The 20,811-nt window shown below is 45.7% G+C and overlaps 1 protein-coding gene across 2 annotated transcripts in view; it reads left to right on the forward strand.

The window, feature by feature from the left end:
• RAB28 (RAB28, member RAS oncogene family) overlaps positions 1-20,811 on the forward strand; it is a 1,474,591-nt gene that overhangs the window by 1,154,488 nt on the left and 299,292 nt on the right. Inside the window, exon 6 of one of the 2 annotated variants that reach the window (XM_069631946.1) lies at positions 9,536-9,613. The exons of the other annotated variant lie outside the window; for it this stretch is intronic. Within the exon in view, the coding sequence (XP_069488047.1) occupies positions 9,536-9,613 (78 nt within the window). The remainder of the gene's footprint in view (positions 1-9,535; positions 9,614-20,811) is intronic. 2 annotated transcript variants of the gene reach the window in all.

Raw genomic sequence — 20,811 nt, forward strand, 5'->3', positions numbered from 1 at the left:
CAGGGTCTACTGTAGATCGTAAGTTCAGAAGCTAGGCCCACTTGGAGAGAGGCAAGGCGATATATCCCAAAAAGTATCACAGTGGAAATGCACTTCGAGTCTTTGTCGCAAATTGTTATAGAAAGATCGGACCAGTTCAGAACGGAAAGTTAAGAAAGCTTGGAGGCGACCCAATGGAGAGGCGAGGATTCAGACACCTCACACTAACCGACACAAGGGAAGCCAGGCGAACACGGTACCTTATTTGTGGAGAGACAGCTCCGGCGGTGGCAGTTGTTCCTGGTGGTGGAAGCACATCGGGTCTTTGCCAAGAGAAGAGATTATCTCGTCGTCGAAGGAAAGTTGAAGATCGTTGCACCACCAGGGAAGGGACCAGCCACGGAGTGCTCCGTCACAAGGCACCACCTTTTGGTTGCGATACAGGGGTAGTGGCTATCCGGTTGCCGGGGTGCTCTGCACGGGCAATTCGACCACTACATCCTGGAACGAAGAAAAAGCAAAGGGGACTGGTTGTTCCCACCAGTCAGGGGAAGAGACTCTCCGGCCGGCAGATCTCCTCTGTCGTCGGGAAGTGGTGAGTCGGATCAGCAGGGCTCCACCGGAGGTGTCGTCGTTGCAGGTCAGCTCAGCTTTACCCTCGTCGCATTCTTAGGTCCTGTGGCGACTTCTGAAGATCCAGTCCCAAAAGCCCTGCTTTTATGTAGAAAACCCCCATTCATTCAGCCTAGCTGTCGATCAAAACATGCTAAGTGGTGAGCGGGGTGGCTCACCACTTGGGCCAATCACACCAGAGTGCGACTTGAGTTGGCAAGGCAACTCAGTCCAGGGTACCTAACACCCCCTGTGATACCCAGACAGAATGGCACCACTTTGGAGGGTCTTTGTGAAGAGGCCCGCCAAAAGTGGAACAAAGGGCTCAACCTTTGGTTTAGGAGTCACAGAGACGAACACAGACGCCATTTTTAAAAACCGAGTTCTGGCAGAAAATACCGGCCGATAGATTTATTTAAGATAAATAAACCAGTGGTAGGTTAGAGATTTAACAAGAAAAAGTGTTAACCTCCAACAATGGGAAGAATCCCATAGTTATATTCGGGGTCGAATATAACAAGTAGTTTCCACTGCCACCAGCCAAAACTCGACGAGGGGGGACGGACAGTGCCCCCTCGAATAACAGACCCAGGAGTAATCGAATTACCCCTACTAGTACGTCCACAATAGGATGGTTTGTACTAGTTCTGTTAGTAAATTTAGGTCTAGTAAAGCCAATGGTGACTTTACATGCCCGGGGAGACAGTAGTCAGTCCCCGGGTATGGAGTCTATGGTGGAGGTCCGCTAGGACGCCCCAGTGTTACGGCACGGAGGGTGCGGTGTAACACACCTAGAAAAACATATGAGACCCTATGGGGTAAAAGACCCCATAGCCCATAGAACACATTGACATTCAAAGGAATTACACACATTCATGTCCAAGAGTGGGAGAAAGAGTCTCACTCTTGACAGGATGGAAAAAAACAAACTCCAGAAATCCAGCAAAGCTGCTGGGGGACTCACTAGGTTAGGAAATTCAGCCTAAACAGAGAATTCTCCCTAACAGTCCCTCAGGGAGCAAGTTTATCTCCCTTATTGTTTAATCTCTACATGAGAACTCTCTGTGATATCTTAGAAAACATCAGCGTTTTCTTCACGAATTACGCCGATGATACACAGTTAATTTTCAAACTCAAAGGTGGTACACCATGGTGGTAAAGTTGGTGCACTTAGCACCTCAGTTGTAATGAGGGCCATTGTCTCGTATAATTTTAGGAATGGTGCCAGAGATTGTCAAGGCCGCCATAACATTATTGTGAATCTGGATACCAGCTGCAAACGATAGTTGGTTCTTATTTTTGAATTGCTCATTACTGGGATGTACTTCAGGCTCTACCTCCTAAGCCTGCATGTTAGTGTTGTTTATTTGTAGGTCATTTTGTGACGGAGCCTGGGGTGTCCCTGTATCGTGCATCACCTGCGCTCCGACACTGTCCATACCTAGCGTCTTGGACTTGCGCGATGTCGATTGTTTCTGACAAGTGTCCCGTTTTTGCCATTATTTCTTGCCGAATTCAATGGAGTGGACTGAGCACTTGCCTCCATGGAGCGGGACAGGAATTTCTCTGACACTGATTTTTCCCGTGAAGGTTTAGAAGAATGAGCCCTCTCATTCTGGGCCTCGTGTTCTCCTATTTCAGAATGGTTTGTTCCATGGACAAAGAGTGGTGCAGTTGGTTCATCAAAGTCTCCTGCCATGAATTCCTCCCATCCCTTGCATTCCAGTTAAGTCGCAATCGATTTTTCATTGCTAATATTTTGGGCAGTTAATAATTTGTGTTTGCCCCTCCCTGTTAATATTTCATTGGACAGCCTCTTAATTGTATACACAATTATTGGCACTACGCGAGCGTGAAATCGCAGTAAGCCTTCTTTTCTTTTAGGTTTCTTTTTATTTGTTAAATGGGTGTTTCCTCGATGTCCGTAACGTGAGCTAGCAGTTGGCCTTGTGGAACTTTGCATTGGATTCACTGGCTTCTTGTAATTCCTCTGATTCCCCACTCAGACTTGCTGACTGAGGTTCCCAGAGACCTGATCAACACTCCACCTTGTTTTTTATGGGCTCATCAATTTCTTCAATTTCAGAAAGATTCGAATCTTGTAACACAAGAGTTACAGTGATTCAGCTGTGGCCAAGCTTTTATTTGGTCTAAGTCCGTTTCGCCCCCGTAGCCGTCGGCTGTATTCTCCGACTGTACTAACAATGCTGTTTCCAGAATATCCAAGGCAATCAGCTGTGCCTCCATATGTTCAGTGTCGATTACAATCTCGGTAGGGACTCCTACCCTAATTTATGTGATGGCTTGGTAGCCTGCATTTACTCTTTCTGATCGTCACCAAGCATATTTCCTGACTTGAAACACTGACCATTATTATCTCCTGTGGGTCCTCCTTGAGTGCCTTAAACGGGTACATGGCCACGAGTGCTGCGCTGCCGGAGAGATGGTTACAGCCAGCATTCCTCTGTGTTTTTGTTTGCACTCGGCAGAGCTTCAGACGCAGGTATCACGCTTCTCAAGTAGCCTGCAACAATTAGCAGTTAGTGTAAAAACAGGACTCCTCTCCGCTTGAGACTCAAGCACACAGCAATAGGAGGAACGGCGTCTGAGGAGACCTGCACTCTATCAGCCCGACTACCCGGACTGCTTTCACCACTCAACACCACTTCGCTTTAGCCGCCTGTTCCAATAACTGTGTCAATAAAAGCGGATTGTGTAGTCACTGATGTCTCCGGAAAACGAGGTCCCTGCGACATGTGGGAAGTACTTCTATTTGAAGCCCAAGCTCTGATTGAGAGGATTTGTTGGCATTCAAAAGCACCACCTCACGGAGCTTCCTCTATCTGAACTCTGCCGGGACTTTGCCGCACTCGGCTTGACTAGAAGGGTTTATCAGAAAGTCTCCTCCTTTTCCAGTTAGTGCAGTAGGCAGCGAAGGCAGACTGATGAAACTGACACGATGAAATTACAAGATGAAGTGAAAACAGTATCCAGACACTATCCCGCAGACTATATGAACTCCACCTCCGTTTATGAGTAATAATAAAATGTTCTCAATGGAAAGTAGTAATGCAGCTGATGGAAAGAATACCTGAGGAAATGGATTACTGTTCTGTGGTAGGTAGAGAGCAATTTTAGAGCTCACTCTGTGCTAAGCCCGTTGTTGCCTTGTGGGGCTTTTGACCTTTGGGGCAAAGCTAGTCTAAGAAAGAAATAGTTTTTCAGGCGACTGCGACTGGGTCTTGAGCCCCTGATTGTTCCTATAAGTCTACCCCATTGTCTCCCACTGATGTTCAGCTCCTCTCACATGGCGCACACACAGCCACATGCCTACATTTAACCCACTCACCTCTTGTTGAGGCAGCTCCACACACAGGTTTTAGAATGCCGCCGATTACATACTGAATGTTCTTAAGTAGGAGGGTGATTTGATGCAGATCAGGAATCCTAAGAAGCGGAAGGAGGATTCCTGAAAAGTGTTCCATGAAGAAGGGTAGTGTGGCTAGAGCATGATATGTATACCGTACACCTGTAATGAGATTTCTGCCCTGTGAACTGGCCGACCTTGGCACAGGCTGAATTCAACTAATGTTTTAGTAAAGTAAAAAAGTGCAACTGTGCCGTCAATCCACCCAGTAGGATACAAGTGATACATACATTGTCCGTTTTGTTTAGACAAATGTACCTGTGTACAATCCTATCTGGTTTTCTGCAAAGTCAGTCTTGACCCACCCCACTGTAGTTATCTATAAGATAGCTTTCATGCTCATTGTAGCACAGGACATTGCACAACTGCAACTTTCATCAGACAATGTATTATTTGAAGCCATAGAATATATTTGTGCCCGTTTTCTTTTCACATAAATGGGGCCAGTTGTTACCATTGAGCAGCACCGTAGATCCACTTGCTGCTGTGCGCGTAGTCAATTTCTAATACCCGAGAATCAGGACTACCATTAGAGGTGCACTTTTATATGTGATCATTTACACTTTTATGTGGCCATATTTAATTTGAGCTATTGCAATGAGTTCTTGAATTCATTCCCTTTCAGGCTTTAGAGCATACCCAATGCATTTGCCATATTGCCGTACAAAAATAGCAGTTCTGGGCCACAGATTTCAGGCTGCCCCGTGGATACAGATCTGTACATTTATCAAACAGCACTGTTGCATAACCAATTTTTTTCTTTTGTCGGTATTAGCATTTCCATAGGAGTGACACCCTTCTGCTTTCATGTTCCAACTGTAGTAAAAACGTGAAAAGCAACCCTCCATCTCTTTAGCCCCCACCCCTTTGGACAAGGTGTGAAATTGTGCAACGTCTTTGTACATCTGTCTTGTTACCACGTTTTTTTCCTATTCAGACTGTTTAATTGCAGTGTTTCTATTAACAAATATAATGGCATCAAATAACCATCTTAGTTTGCCTGTGAGTATGTGAACCTGTGAGCATGCCTAAACACATACCTCCAAATCTGACCTTATTTTTTACCTGCTTTATCTTGAGAATTTCTCTGAATATCCATTATCCGTGTATCTAACCAGGGGATATTGTTGTGGATCCGAGATATTGCTCTTCCCTTGTTTTCACCATCCCTGCTACACTCGGCCATTGACCCTCCCTTTAAATATTATCACTTATTGGTCTCTGAGGATAACCCTATTTTAGACCGACTGGTTTCCCAATGGCTAAAACTGTTCTGCTCCACATACATATGCTTTACTTATTCAATGCTTAAACGTGTCATGCTCCACATAACCTGTGGTTCTCCAGATGTTTTGGACTTCCATTCCCCCGATCCCACCACATTGACTTTATTGGTTGGGGCTGATGGGAGTTGTAGTCAAAACATCTGAATAGCCAAAGGTCATAATATTTTAGAGGTTTCTTGTTAATACATTCATACCATCTTTGTCTGGGCATTACCTTCTGGAACTCCTTGTGCTCATTGCTTCCTGAATTTCTCTGTATTGAAATCTGATGCCCTCCCAAAGAGTGTTCTATGTGCTGTCTTTTACTGCCCTTAGTCCATGAATAACTAAACTTTGAGTTTTGTGGAATCTTAGGAACAGCACTTTATGCATTTACCGTCTATGCTCCCCTGCATGCAATTGCTTCCTATTGACTACCTTTAACCATTGTCTGTGTAGTAGTATAGAAAAAGAACACTTCATAGAGCAATTCCGGATCATTTTGCACCCATAAGAAGAAAAGATAGATGTCTTTTTTTAAGTAAGGCATTCATCCAAAGAAATCAAATAAAGTAGAAGCAACACTGTGTCATCCACACGTTGTGTTATTCGGCCAGAAGACATCCAGAAGAAGCTGCAAGCAGTATCCAGGCTTATTGGAGCTCCGCCTGGAGTTTTGACCATCTAGATCTCTGCACTTCCCTGCTTAACGCAGCGTATCATCAATGCACAGTGTGACGAATCATAGGTATTCATCCCTTCTCCCTAAGGGGGAGCCACCCCTATTGAGGCTTGGGTGGTGAGCCCGCTCAGCAAGACCTTCCGTAGGGGTATGGGCAAGTGGTATCTCAATGGGAGTGACTCCCCTTAGGGGACAAGAACTCCCTTTCCGAAGAGGAACCTTAAGCCCAATACACTATCTGCCTATATGGGTCTGCTTGTTGTAAACTCTGATCTGTCATCCTTATGTTGGACTACTGACAATCAGGAAACAAAACCCCAATACAGGGAAAAAGAAATTTCTCTTTAAACACAGACATGCATAGAACTGTGAATCTTATGACGAGAGCGAGCAGGATACGCAGGGGAAGCTCTCTCATGTGTTGAGGCTTTGCAGAGGTGGAGCAAAATGAAGCCACGGGATTCGTGACTTCAGGAGAAGCGATAAGCCCCAGAGAGAGACGCTGGAAATTCAACAAGTACATAAACAGGAGAACTGTTGCTGGTACGGGAAGCTGCAACCCATACACAATGGTGACGTGACCACATCGACAGCGTGGTTAGCGAAGGTTACAACCAACAATGCCGAAAACCCCATGTGTGAGAGCGTTGTCCGCTTCCTACCGGCAGCGTATGCAGACAGCCTACTAGCACCCGAGTATCGGAGAGTGTGCGGAACCAGAGCGATTCCATTGCCGGCACCGAGAAGTGCCACCGCGAAACCAAGTACCAGAGAGTGTGCTGAGCCCCGGGAGGGCCGATGCAACAAAGCGTGAGGCAAAGCCATGAAAGGGAGAAGCTGAGTACACAAAGGCGTGCCAAGTCCTGCGACATTCTCCCTCAAGGTAAAAGGTAATGAGGAGAGGCAAGAGGCTGCCAAAGCAAAGTAGTGGGAGGGAAAAGGACTCTGCAAATCGTAACTTGGAAAGTCAAACAGTAAATGAACATTGGAGAAGTTGCAAAGCCATACAGCGTTTGACTTTGTTAGTCATGATTTACTTAAGGATAGACTAGTCTTTTGCCGAGTGCTCTCCAAATGTGGTCCGCTGGTTTTCTTCCTTCCTGGGACCCAGGAATTCCAGGGTGAATGTTGGCAAAGCCTGCTCGGATCCCTCACCTATTATCTGTGGGGTACCTCAGGGATCGTGTATTGTCCTCACCTTTTTTAACCTCTATTTGATTCCATTTCTAATCCTGGTGATCAGCCTGTGCGTCCAGGTGGCTAATTATGCTGACGACACGCAGGTGGTTGCTAAATTGTCAGGTTCATATTCCGAGGATATATTTATGCTGAATACCATCTTTAAAGACATCCATCTTTGGATAGCCGTCAATTCCCTGGCCTTAAATGCCAGCAAAACTGAGCTCTTAATTGTAGCTCCTACTATGAGACTTAGTATAAACAGTTCCCTCTCCTGGGTACGTTGATCCCGGTGGCAGAGGGTCAAGACCCTAGGAGTGGTCCTGGACTCTGAGCTATCTATGTCACATCATGTGGCGGCCATTCGCTCATCCTGCGGGCTGATCACAAAGCTCTTATGTAACATCCGACCATTCTTATCCTCTGAGAACTTAGCTACATTGGCATCAGTTCTGATCAATACACGTTTGGATTATTGTAATAGTCTACTGAGTGTCTGCACAAACTCTCTTATAGCAGCTCTACAGGTCTCTCAGAACGGTGCAGTGCGGGCTGTTTCAGGTCTCTGCAGGCAGGCCCATGTTACGGTGCCCTGGCGGGGTCTACACTGGCTGCCTGTAAAATTTTGATGCTCAAACAGAAATGTGTGACGAACATGGCATCTCAGAACCTCACAGCACGCCTCCAACTCTAGGTTTCTTCTCGCCCTCTTAGGCCCCCAACACTGCATGAGACTGGCCAAACCCAGATTCCAGGTTGGTAAAGGCTGGTGACCGTAGCTTTAGTGTGCAAGGCCCGCATCTGTAGAATCTGCTGCCTCCAAATCTGAGAGCTGTTGAGTTAACTGTTAAGTTAAAAAAAGAGTTAAAGACGCTTCTCTTCAATCTGCCTCCGGACTAGCATCGGTTTGCTTGAATTGTTCTTCCTCTGGACCTGGTACTGTCAACTCCTAGACTGTCCCTTGTATTTTTTCTCATGCTATTTCCAATATTATGTGTTCTAGCTGTCTGTCCGTCGTCATACGTGAGCGCACCCTGAGGTCTATGTGCATGTGGTGCGCAGATACAATTTTTTTTTATAAATAAATACAGAGTGTGACAAACAATTGTTTTGAAATAGAGAAGACTTGAAGAACTAAGCCTGTCAAGGCACACAGGAGAAAATATATTGTCAAGAAACCCAGATAGGGGAATTAGTGATTTGAACAGGCTAAACTGAATAGTGGAAAGATTGAACCACAAGGAAGAATATAAGCAACATCTAAGTGAAAGCAAGAGAGCCAAAAGATATCCCAAGAAGCACTATCGTAAAGCTGGTAAGAAGGAGAGTACAGAACCCATAAGCAAATAGCTGCACAAACTCATGAAGCAAATATCAACAGACTACTAGCAGACCAAATTACTTTGGAAAACTATATTCTAAAAGAAAGACATTTGTACATTAACAAAACAAAGTGATAAAATGAAAATAGAAAGAGGAAACCTCTTTGAAGAACGTCCAGGAGAAGAAAGACATTCTTTTGGCCTATATGTGAGTTATTATTATTAGTGGTAGAGTTAGGTTTGGGACTGACTTTCTGAGAGTAGACGAGCACATTTAGTTAATTTATATAGGTAGGGTGATCCCTCTAGTATTAGGGAGAGGTAGTCCTTTACCATCTAATTTCATCCTCCTTGTGTCCGACTCTTTCTTTTGACCCGCCACAATAGACACTAGCATGCATGCCCAGACACATCATTCTGTGGACTGTCCTCAATGTGCAAGGGATTCCCACCTAGTTCTCCCAAACAAACACTCACAAAGTCCTTCTGCATCGTTTCAATGGGGACAATCAATTCACAGCTGACAGCCAACATACTCTTTTCAGCGGCTCACTCTTAGTGCTTGTCCTATTCAACATTTGCGTTCTTTGGACATGGTAATTTATAAATTAAGAATTGTCTTATCTATTCTTGTAATGTGGCAATTCTATTTTAATTTTGCATTCTGGTCAGTTTATTTCAAGACAAATTTGTGTAACTTAATTTTTTCTGATTGCCTCTTGTATCCCATATTTCATTGTTTCGATTCCTAATCTATTGCCATAATGGAACTGTTTATGTATATTTATTAAATTTAGACCATGGTTTAGAAAGGTGAAACATCAAGTGTGGTTGTAAATGTGTTGCTATTGGCGCATGCACTTTAAGGTTGTTGTGTACTTATTGCTCCTGTCTGCTTTAACCTCTTAGCCTTGCTGATTGCAATTGTCGCTGCTATTAGCCATGCACTTTAGATTTGCTGATCTGTGTCTCCATGTGTTAATCTCACAACAATACTACTGGCTTTAGTTTATGCTGAAAACAAAACTGATTTAGCTTTCTAATCATGTGAACTCATTTATTTCTGTAGGTATTTTTGTGTTTTCAGCGAGTGGCTGCTGATATTCTTGGCATCAAATTAAACAAAGCAGAAATGGAACAGTCACAGGTGATGGTCTTAAACGGAGTGATTTCTAAAAGTGTTTGCCTGTTTTCAGAATATTACATAAATGGAACATGGGTCCATGGAAAGACCTTCATAAGCTCCATTCATTTTACTGCAGTGTTTTTATATGTTGATATTTTCATGTAATATTATGTTTTAATAAACCACAGTAAATGTTACTAACATGCCCAAGAAATTAGCAAGCCTCTTTTAGAAACTAACAGAAAAATATTCGAAGGCAACTCATTCCAAAATTACACGCAAAAGGATGTACCTTTTGTTTGTGGAACCAGCACCTACTCGGTTCCCCATACACTGCATACAAAACTACTTGTGGGGCAGCATTAAATAGCCTCAGAAGGGATGGAAATCCATCATATGTTTGAGCCCCCCATGCTCCCAATCCTACAACCAATCATTTTGGAGCCTTTGAACTTTAGGGTTCATTTGAGTGATCTTTCAAAAAGTGGTACAAGGTGGTTTGCTGACATCCAGTGATCATCCATCAGATACTATGGCATTTGACCACACTGAGGTATGCCTCCATCTACAATTTATTTTTTAAATGTTAATAATGGAATTCTAGCAGCTCCCATTTGTCTGCAAGGAAACGACATAGCTAAAAGGAACACCCCAGCGTCTCCAAACATACAGAAGGTTTCATGCTCTCTTTGGCTGCCTGTTGAACCCCTTGAATGAAAATAGTATTTGCAAACATTTGTGACTGAATTGAACTAAAAGGCACTTCTCTGTGCTGCTTCAGAAATACCATTTCTGGGGGTTAGTAGTGGGGAAAATAATTGTGGTCCTCCACAGGTTTTAATGTAATCACTCCTGGGTTTTGAAAGGATTTGTGAAGAATATACCTGCCAATGTACTGCTCCAGTCCCCATTTATACTACTGCTGACCAAGTACTCTGGTCTAGAATTTTGCTTTGGAGTAAGTTCATTTGTGTTTTGACCGGTTTTGTTGCAATTCCGTCATCTTAGTCATATGTTTGACCTCTATTTTTTAATGTACTCCTGTCTGCCTTGATGTTCTTCATCTTTCTTTCCTTCCTCCACTTGTTTACAACCTTGTATTTTTATATTTATTCTTTCCTTGAAATTTTGGTTTTGTTGCCGAAAAGCGTTTTTATGGGTGTTTCACTCATTTTTGGTTTTTATCTACACGCACATTTATTCACCACCCCCCTTCAATTTTTGGGACAAAGCAGTGGTTTATTTGTTTTATGCCATGTCACATTATCACGGGTCGTAATTGGAATTCATGGAGCATGAGTTGGAAGTAGTTCCTAGTTGTCAGAATTTTCCTTGGACCAGGAGTGATCATCGTGACCCAGGAGCTATTAAAGTCCAGTCTCATGAATGGAGTGCCTGAAAGATGGTGGAACTAGTTTTCTTTCTCCAAACTGTGGCATGCACTCAAAAATGCATGGCGTTGAACACCCTTTTCTGCTGCTGTTTCTCTGTCTTGTATGCTATTGCTCACTGTTTCTGTTGAATCCTCTGTGTATGGGCATGTTTCTCTTCATGGCTTCACTTTTGACATTGTCTTTAAATTGCTTTTCCTTGTATTTCTTTTACGTTTCTTTTTTTCAGTTCGTCAATCTTGCTGCAACCTCTCTTAGTCCTCTCTGGAAAGCCTCCCCGCCCCTCTCGGACTTGAGCCAGATCTCCTTAAGATCCGGAAGCTTCTCAAGACCCTCCTATTTTCCTCCTCCTTCCCTCTCGCCCCTCCTTGCTAATGTCCCCTGCTGCCACTGCGACTGGCAGCCTGGTCCCATCTGTGTCAAACAGGGGCCAGGGTTTACCTCAACCAGTCTGCCTGAGCACCCCTTCCAGCACTTGCCTCCAGGCACCCTTCCCTGACTAGACAATTGAGCTTGGTCCACCCCCTTGCACTAGTTGACACTTACGCCCTCCCCCCTTGCACTTGGCCCTCCAACCCCCCCCCCCCCCCGCCCTTACTCCTCAGCACTTACCCAGTCTCCGGGGCCCCCTCCTTCCTGGATCTGCCCTCCCATTACCTTCCCCCCAGCCTGATTTCTCCTCCTCCCAACACCTCCTCTTTGCTGCACTTGCACAATCTGAATGTCACAAGGCCTAGTAGGACTGTTTATTGTTGTTTATCCTCCTCTGTTCCCCTCTCGCCCCGTTGTCTTTTTGCACCTGGAAACACTTGCTGATGTATAGGCGCCTTTATAAATGTACAATAAATAAAAAAATAGTCTGTGCTTTTCTTTGCTGCAAAATCATAGCTCTGCCTCTACACCCTTTACTGCATTTATATTTTACTTTCCCTTTACTGACACATTTATTCTATTGCATGACCTTGCTCACTCTTTCTGTCTGCTGCCGATGCAGACTGAGGCACTAATGCTACATGCAACAAATGTAAATTCCAAATGAGAAGCAAAAATAACACTTTCCAAAACATATGACCAGTTACATGTCTTCGACAGGTTTACTAATGTACCTTTGTATGCACATTTTCTTGAGACAGCGTTAATGTCGGATAGGTATATTTGCGTTTCAACATTTGGCTTGGGGAGCGCCAAAGGTAGCTCCTGTTAGCTGTTGGTGTCAAGCAAACCAGGCTCATCTAGGCTCAATCAAGGGGCTAAATAGCTCCCAGCAATTTAGAACCCTGCATTATGTTATGTTTGCAATGGCATGTCCTTTTGCATGAGGCTGACCAGACCTGTGAAGCAGCGGAAGGTGACATTTGGCACTCCATGCACCCCAAATAGAGATCACATGAAAGTGATAAAGGGCCACATCACCTAATGTACACCTACAAAAGCAGACCACAACCCTTCCTGCATCTAATTCTACCCTGCTGCCCTCGATTAATAGGACAAGGTAACTGTATCCCAGGTTGAAATGGGAGACCAGGCTGGATTATGCAGACCAACTCCCAGAAGAGATGAGCCCAAGTCAAGAGGAACCAACCTCCCACACTACCACCCCATTCCCATTAAGCTTCTAGCAGTCCTCAAGAACAAATTGGTAGACCTGTCCTGGGAACTTGCTCTCAGTGGAGCCACAGAACAAATACATCCTCAATTAAGGGTGCCCATTGTGACTACCAGATCTCCTGTCTGTGGAACCTGGCCATTCACAGCCTTGGTGAGTAAGTAGAAGGACTTTCTCCTTGTGCTTTATTGGCCATGGTTTCAATATGCTTAGGCTCACAATGACATCCTGGTACTGTTTAAGGCTTAAATGTCTCACCATTTCTGTGCCAAAGACAGTGCCCATTACCTTAAATATTTTGCACCAAAGGACACGCCAAGGGGTTTGATATTACTACTGTGGTGGCTGTGGTGATGGTGGCAATGATTTGATGTAGTATACAATCTTTGTAACATAAAGGGGACATTTAAATAAGGAACACTTTTACTCATTTTTCAGGGAGTTACATGCCGCATTTACAATTCTGATGTACAGCCCCTCCGGAATGTTGTTACTACAAGGGTTTCCAGGTGTAAAAGCTGCTCAGCTCACCATTTCTCTTACCCGTGTGTCAATTTTGGAGCACATTCACTTCTTTTTCATAGCCATTATCCCCACTTTGGCTGGCTGGCTGGCTGAGGGGCTTGGTAGTGCTGATGGGTGCAATGGTGTTCACAAGGGTTGGCTTGTGACCTGAAAACTTCCCTCCCTGCTCCTCAGCCCTCTGAGGTGTCGTGAATTGGTGTTCACATGGGTTGGCTTGTGACCTGAAAACTTCCCTCCCTGCTCCTCAGCCCTCTGAGGTGTCCATACTGTGGCATAAAGCGCTGTACAAAGCCTTAGGGTGACAGTCGAGCATAGCAACATAGTACGTCAGAAGTGCACCAGTCTGTCACTTTACACAGAAGGACAAACAGCGTCCCCTTCTCCCTCTACCTACCCTGTGTGATCACATAGTCACCCCCACCCTTCACATAGTCTAATGAACACATCCTGCTTGAGGAGCTTAGGATATCTTTTCTCACTACCTATTACTGTGTATTATTATACTTTGCAGTCACAGAATTAACATTTTCTAGTTTGACTTGGGGCACAACATATAGCAACGGATACAAATGTCAACTAGTTGGCTATAAATCCACTCACCATTTCAATTCTACACACACATAACACCATGTCTTACTTGACCAAGAGTCAATTACCACTAGCAAATGGCTAGTGGTGAGTGCACATTTTGTCCCTTGATATAGAGATGACCAGGCAGATAAGCCTCCAAACTTCCAGGATTGCCCAGACATGCTCTGAAACCCCTCAGGCATCCAATCTTACTTGGTGTACAATTTGCAAAATACGCTTTGAAAACACAATCCAATTATCAGAACACTTTAGGACATGTCAGCTTTCTCCCTCTTGCAGACCCATTCTCCACCTAACCAGATGGACATGCAACCCTGCATTAAGCCCCTGCAGAACCCCTCAATCCCATTGTTCGTAAGAACTAGTTCCTGATTTCCCGTCCTCTTATCTTGCTCATTTTCTTTCTTCCAGCAGACTATTGTGTGGATACCAGTTGTGGGGCACAGCACACTGCTCCTTAGACAAGCCTAGGCACTCTGATACTACTATGGTGATGATTGCCACAGTATAGAAGCATAGTAACATAACATAGTTCTTTAAAAATAACCTGGTAGTTGTGTTGCGTGTAAGCCAGAGCAAAGATATATCATTGTAAGAGTTAAGATACCAGAAAGGAAGTGTATGTGAAGAGCTGTATGGTAGAGTGGCTAATGTGATGAATCCTACGGACTCCTCACTAAACCTCTGCCTAAAGTCTCCTCCCAGGTGGCCAGGGAAAGGCAGATCCTTTCTGATCCTGACCTTGGGGCTGGTGGTCTGCAGGAGGATCATCTGAGAGGAGAAACGGCCCAGGGGAATGAGAGGAGTCCGTGTGGTGAGACGCAGTATTTATCGTCCTCTAAGGAAGACATCTCTTCCATACCAAAGTGTGTAATGGCCTGCTGTCGTAACAATCTTTGTGTTCCCCAAACTACACATCTAAATGTGGGTAAAAACAATCACAAATTCCTAGGCATTGGGAGAAATAAACCTTCCAAAACCGTGGTGATAAAGCTAAAAACGTCCCTAACTCCCAAAGGTACAGCAAAAGGAAAACTGTGAATAATAACGATTTAAACTCTAAAGAACTTTATTCCTCTTTACAATGAAGTCTGGTGACTGATGCTTATGTTTTTTTTTTAAAGAATACTATGGGGAACTGAAATGAGTTTGATTGAAAATCAAGCCAGGATAACTAACTTTGCCATTAGGGACTTCAAGTCCCATAATTCCCCAAGTACTGGGATGAAGAAGCGGGCTAAAGAAGAACAACGCTGCAGAAGTTCCAGATTGTTAATATAAATTACCCATATCTGAAGGAGAATGGTAGGCTTAAAGGGCCCCCTCTGCTGCAGACCATTGTCGAGCAGAGACAGCAGGAAGAGCAGTGTGATCTGTGTATGCAGCCGACGCAGGAACTGGAGGAGGGAGAAGACGCCAGGACCACTGTCAGACAGAAAACAGTAGCTGGTCCTTAGAGGGTCTATGCCACCAGAAGCTTTAAGTGCAGAGGCTGCGCAGCAGGAATCAAAAGCGAGGGACACTCTCCTTACAAGGATGCTGTCTACAATGTCTGGCGAGCCCCAGAGAGCATCCGAAGCAAAGGAAGCTCCTTTTTCAAGTGGCGTGGGTGATGCAGTACACAGAGTAGCTGTTTGCCGGGTCGTGAGGAGCCACTGAAGCAGAACACCTGCGAGCAGCGAGGGGTTCAGACGTGCATGCCTTAACGGTGAGTTCACCAGCTGATAGTGTCCCCAGAATGCTCCCGAGACCACCCACATGCTCAGGAGAGGCGTTTACCAAGTAGCAAACACTTGCGTATGAGTGGAAGTAATACTAAAAGTAATTTTGAATACTGAACTATCAGATAGCAGCAATCCTACAGAAGCACTTGCTGTTCGAGCAGTGGAGTATACCCGAATGGCAAACCTTTTGAAGTAGTAGGCCTGGCAAGGGAGTAAACCAGGTAGAAGTTGATGAAGTGCTATAAGTGGTGCTGACAAAGACACTTTATGTTGCTCATGGTGTTGAAGACAGAACTGTATAAAACTGCTGTCGGTGAGTTACATTTCTTCAGAAATTATCAGTTGTTGCAAAACATCATGAAAAAGACAATTATTGTTGCTATTGGGGAAATAAGAAAATATTATTTGTGAATAGTACAACTTTGAATCTTATTTTGCTCAAGGAAGCTATTTTCTTTGTTGAACCACTGAAGTGTGGGAACTTTGTTGTCAAGTTGTATCCACAAAAGAACTGTGTTGGAACTTGGTTACAAACCTGGATTGCCTGGTCTCTTTTGGGACTGTGGAGCAGAATCGTGCTTGAATCTGGGGAAGGGAAATTCTCCCAGATTATAAAGATACTGTTGTCATATTAACAATTCAATTGCCATAATTTGTTGTTGCTTTCAACTGCCATGCATTACTTAATTGAGTTATTGTATGTATAAGTGTGAGGGACAGATATCCTTTGTTAGAGTGTTTCCTTTAGTTTATTTTATGCAGGGGAATCCTAGTCAGTGTAGGGATAGTGAGGTGTGTATCCAACCTTTTAATTTAATAAAATTGCATCTTTTGAAAAATCTTCACAAAGTTGTCTGCCTCACATTTCTGACCCCTCACACTAACCTCTGCTCCTTCTCTGACCATATATTTGGGCTACTCACAGTAGGGATCAATGTCGCAGGCAAAAGGTAAGGCAATGGGAGTGGGAAGCCCATCTGGTGAGGAGGGTAGGTCCACAACCCCCTCCATGATGGAGACCAAAGAGGCAGTATATAGAGATCCCACGGGTTCCCAATCCCATCCCTAGCCTCATGTGTGGCTTTCTGAGAACCCTGCTGTCAACCAAGAAGCTTATAAGAGTGTGTTATGGAACTGATAAAGAGCCAGCTGCCCACCGGCCCATATCCACAGAGACGATTGCTTAAAATTGTTATTGATATTTTATTTCTATTGCGCTCGTACCAGGTGTTTCAGAGCGCGACAAGGCAAGGGAGGGGAACATGGGAGAACAAACAGCGTACTTACTAGGCCCAGTGACATTGAGAACCCACAAGAGCTTGGGAGAGGTGGAGGGGAAAAGTGCATGGAAGGGGGAGAAGTGGAAAGTGCTAAGAAGAGGAGAAACAGATAAATAACAATAAATAAATAATAAATGCAACAAACCGTGGTAGTGCAGCCAGCAATTTGCAAGTGCTAGGTTTAAGGCAGTAGACCGGGAAGATCTGATAAGTGCTGGAAGAAAAAGAGGGGGGCTGTATGGGTACAGATACAGACCCCAGTGCAAGGTGTGGCCCGGAGGCAGTGCGGGAGGGTGGCAGGGTGAGCAGGTACCTGGACCCGTAGGACAAAGGGTGGCCAGGTGCACAGTGCCAAGAGAGAACAGATCAGCAGGAGAGAGAGGGAGCAAAGGCAGAAGAAAAGAGGAAGGTCTTGAGGTGCTTCCTGAACCGGAGATGGTTCTCCAAGTTTTAGAGTAGCAGGGAGGCTGTTCCAGAAGGAGGCCCCAGCCGAAGACAGATATACCCCCAGCTCATTTCTTTGAAAAACGACTGACCCAGAGGGAGTTGGAGGTAGAGGAGCGAAGAGCTCGAGAGGGGAGGTATTTGTGGAGGGATAGCGGAAGGTATTTTAGACCCAGGCCCCAGAAAGCCTTGTGGACAATGCAGAGGATTTTGAATTTAATCCTTGCATCCACTGGGAGCCAATGGAGAGATTTCAGAGTTGGAGAGAAACGATCCCAGGGCTTGAGGCCAAGGACAAGTCTTGCAGTCCTGTTCTGGATTAGTTGCAGAGGGCTGAGAGTAGAGGCAGGTAGATTTAGAAAGAGGCTGTTACAATAATCCAACCTAGAGAGAACCAGAGCTTGGTATACCATGAGCTTCTAGGGGAAGGAGAGGAAAGGCAGAGTACCTCTTAGGGGGTGCAGTAGGAAATGTGAATTGTTAGAGACCTCAGAGATTTGGGCGGAGAAGGAAAGGGTGGAGTCAAAGATGACCCCGAGGTTCTTAGCCCCGTAGGTGGGTTTAGGAGGGGGGCCAAGGGAAGCCGGCCAGAGAGTGAGGGGAAAGGATGGTGAAGGTGTGGCGATTAGGAGGATCTCCATCTTGCTGGCATTCAGACAAAGATCATTGGCGGAAAACCAATCTTGAATGGCAGTTAGGCAGTCAGAGATGAGAGAGGGAGAGGAGGTGGCAGAGGGCAGCCTGAAAATGAGTTGTCGTCAGCGTAGCACTGGAAATATGAGCAGAAAATGGCAATGCAGTGGGGGAAAGTTGCCAGGTGTTGGTTGAAAAGCCAGGACGAGAGGTTAGACCTCTGGGGAACACCACAGGTAGAGAGGAAGATAGAGGATAGGAAGGACCCAAGTTGGACCTGGGAGGGTCGATTTGAGAGGAAGAGTCAGCCAGGCAAGAGCCTGATCAGTGATACCCAGGTTTTCACGGAGATGGTTGAGCAGGATGGTATGGTTGACTGTGCCGAAGGCAGAAGAGAGATCGAGGAGGATGAGGGCAGAGGGAATGTTAGAGTCAAGGTTGGAGAGCAGATCTAAACGGATGTTCAAGAGAGCAGGTTCCGTGCTTCTGGCAGCTCTGAAGCCAGACTGGTGGTCATAGAGACAGCCAACAGAATTGGAATTAAGGTTAAGATGAGAGATGGCAACTTTTCCAGGAGTTTGCCCAGAAAGGGAGTAATGGAAATTGGGCGATAGTTAGCTGGAAAAGAAGGATCAACTGTGGGTTTCTTGAGAAGAGGATGCACAAGGGAGTGCTTCAGAGGGGAGGGGAAGGATCCTGAGGCAAAGGAGTGGTTGCAAAAATCAGCAAGGGCCGAAGCACGGGTGTCAATGTGGTCCTTGATGGTTTTAGAGGAACTGGGATGAACCTGTTTTGACAAGGCTTTCATAGATCGAACTTGTCTAGCGACCTCGTCAGGGGGGAAAAGAGGAAAGGACGAGAAGGATGATGGGGGGTGGCTAAAGGAGGGTCAGCAAGCACAGATGGAGAGGGGAGAGAAGGGGTTGGGGTGGAAAGGGTGGACAGGCTGTCCTGGGTTTTTTAAATGAAGTGAGTGGCAAGGGCATTGCAAAGAGCTTGAGGGGCAACAGGAGGGGTAGAGACTGCAGCAAGGTTGGCCAGCTCCTTGCAGATTTTAAAGAGTTCAGCTGAGTTGTTAGATGCCGCAGAGACACGAGCTTGAATGTGGACTCTCTTCATGGTGAGGACAGCGTCGGTATTGCCTTTGCAGCAGGCGTCGGTCCAGTTTGTCAGAGGATGAACAGGAAGTCCTCCATTTCCTCTCAGCCGCCCTACACTTAGGTTTAAGTTTAGCTAGATCAGAGTCATACCAGGAATTGCACTTGGCTTTGGACTTCAAACGGCTCCTCATGACAGGGGCAAGAGCATCAAGAGTATCAGAAATGGAAGAATAGAGCAGAGACAGGGCTGTGTCAGGATGTGAGACAGCCAAAGGTGGAGGGGGGGCAGAGAAAGTGGCGGCAAAAGCCTCAACTGACACACGCTTTATGGGCCGGATGTCCGAGAAGGTAGGTGGCAGTGTTGGGGTAGGCTTGGCTTGGAGGAAAGAGAGGGAGAGATGAGGAGAGAAGGGAGTGATCGCTCCAGGAGAGAGGAGTGGTCAGAGGGATGGAGAGGGGGAGGTCAGAGGAGATCAAGACATTGAGTGTGTGCCCTGCAGAGTGAGTCGGGCCAGAGGGGAGGATGGACAGGGAGAGGGAGTCGCAGAGGTCACAGAAGAGTATAGAGGAGGAACAAGGAGAGTCTAAATGTATATTGAGGTCACCGAGGAGGAGGAGTTGAGTGGTAGAGGCCAGGAGGGAGGAGGAGAGGTCCGCCCACTCAGAGAGAACTTGGGTAATTTGACCAGGAGGCCGGTAGATGGTAGCCACAGTAAGAGAATGGGTAGGCAAGAGAGAAAGCCTACAGACAAGGAATTCAAAAGAGGAGTAATTATGAGTGGGAATGATGGAGGCAGGAATCCACTCAGGAAAGATCAGGGCTACCCCCCCACTGGACCGGGAGGATCTGGGTGCGGAGAGGATCGTGTAGGCATCAGGGAGGAGACTGTCAAAGCTTGTGACAGAGCTGGCTCTGAACCATGTCTCAGTAAGACCAAGTACATCAAGGTCTAGTTCTTCAAGGAGGTTGCAGATGTCAAGGAGTGTTTGAGCGCAGAGCGTGAGTTGAGAGTGGCAATATGAAGAAGGTTGCCAGCCTTAAAGACCTTCTGGGGAGGGGAACAGATCAGAGGTACAGCCTGTGGAGGAGAAAGAGCCCTAGGAGGGGCAGAAGAGGAGGAGGCAGAGGAGGAGGAGAGAAAGGGCAAGGTAGCCAAGGGGAGAAAGGGGGGACAGCAGGAGATGAGAGGAAATTGATGAGGCGAGGGAAGCGCCTATCAAAGAGGAGGAGATTGGCCTGAGGGCCTTGGACCATGACGGTGCCATTTATGTAGACATTAATGATGACTTTAGAGGAGTCGAAGGAAGCCATGAGAACTTCCCAGCAAGTGCCACCATTAATGGAAGAGGAGGAGATAGGGCAGAGCACAGCGATCATATGAGGAGTCCATAGATCTGGCGAAGGAAAGACAAAGAGGATGTCCGTGAGGGTCTTTCTGGTGGAAGCATTGGAGTAGGTGTTGGCGATAGGAAGACCAGGGTTAGAGGCCAAGATATCCTTTTTGAACTTCTTCCTACCAGACTTAATGAGAAGGGAAGGATAGTCAATGGAGAAGCAGAAAGCACCATGGGGGTGGAAGTGAGGAGAGGATGGAGAAACTGGGGAGGCTAAGGCAGCTAGGTGTGGGACAAAAGAGAGTGGTGAGGTCACGGGGCTGACAAGTTACAGAGAAGCATCAGTATACAAGCAAAATACAGAGAATTACGCAATGGGCAGCAGGATTTGACTTTTTAGCACAAAGCAAAATGTACACATGTATTAACCACAGTCACCTGAAAAGATGGAGTCTGCAGGTGAAGGGACAAAATCAGAAGTTCAAAGATATTGCAGTTAGGAGATCCAGAAGCCCCATTAGGAAAGCAGCCTGTTCAATTCCAAAAAGGGCATACTGCTGCTTCATCACCTTGGCTAGAGGAAAAATACG

Source organism: Ambystoma mexicanum, chromosome 6q (assembly GCF_040938575.1).
Source record: "Ambystoma mexicanum isolate Mex_15411 chromosome 6q, UKY_AmexF1_1, whole genome shotgun sequence".
Taxonomy (NCBI): Eukaryota; Metazoa; Chordata; class Amphibia; order Caudata; family Ambystomatidae; genus Ambystoma; species Ambystoma mexicanum.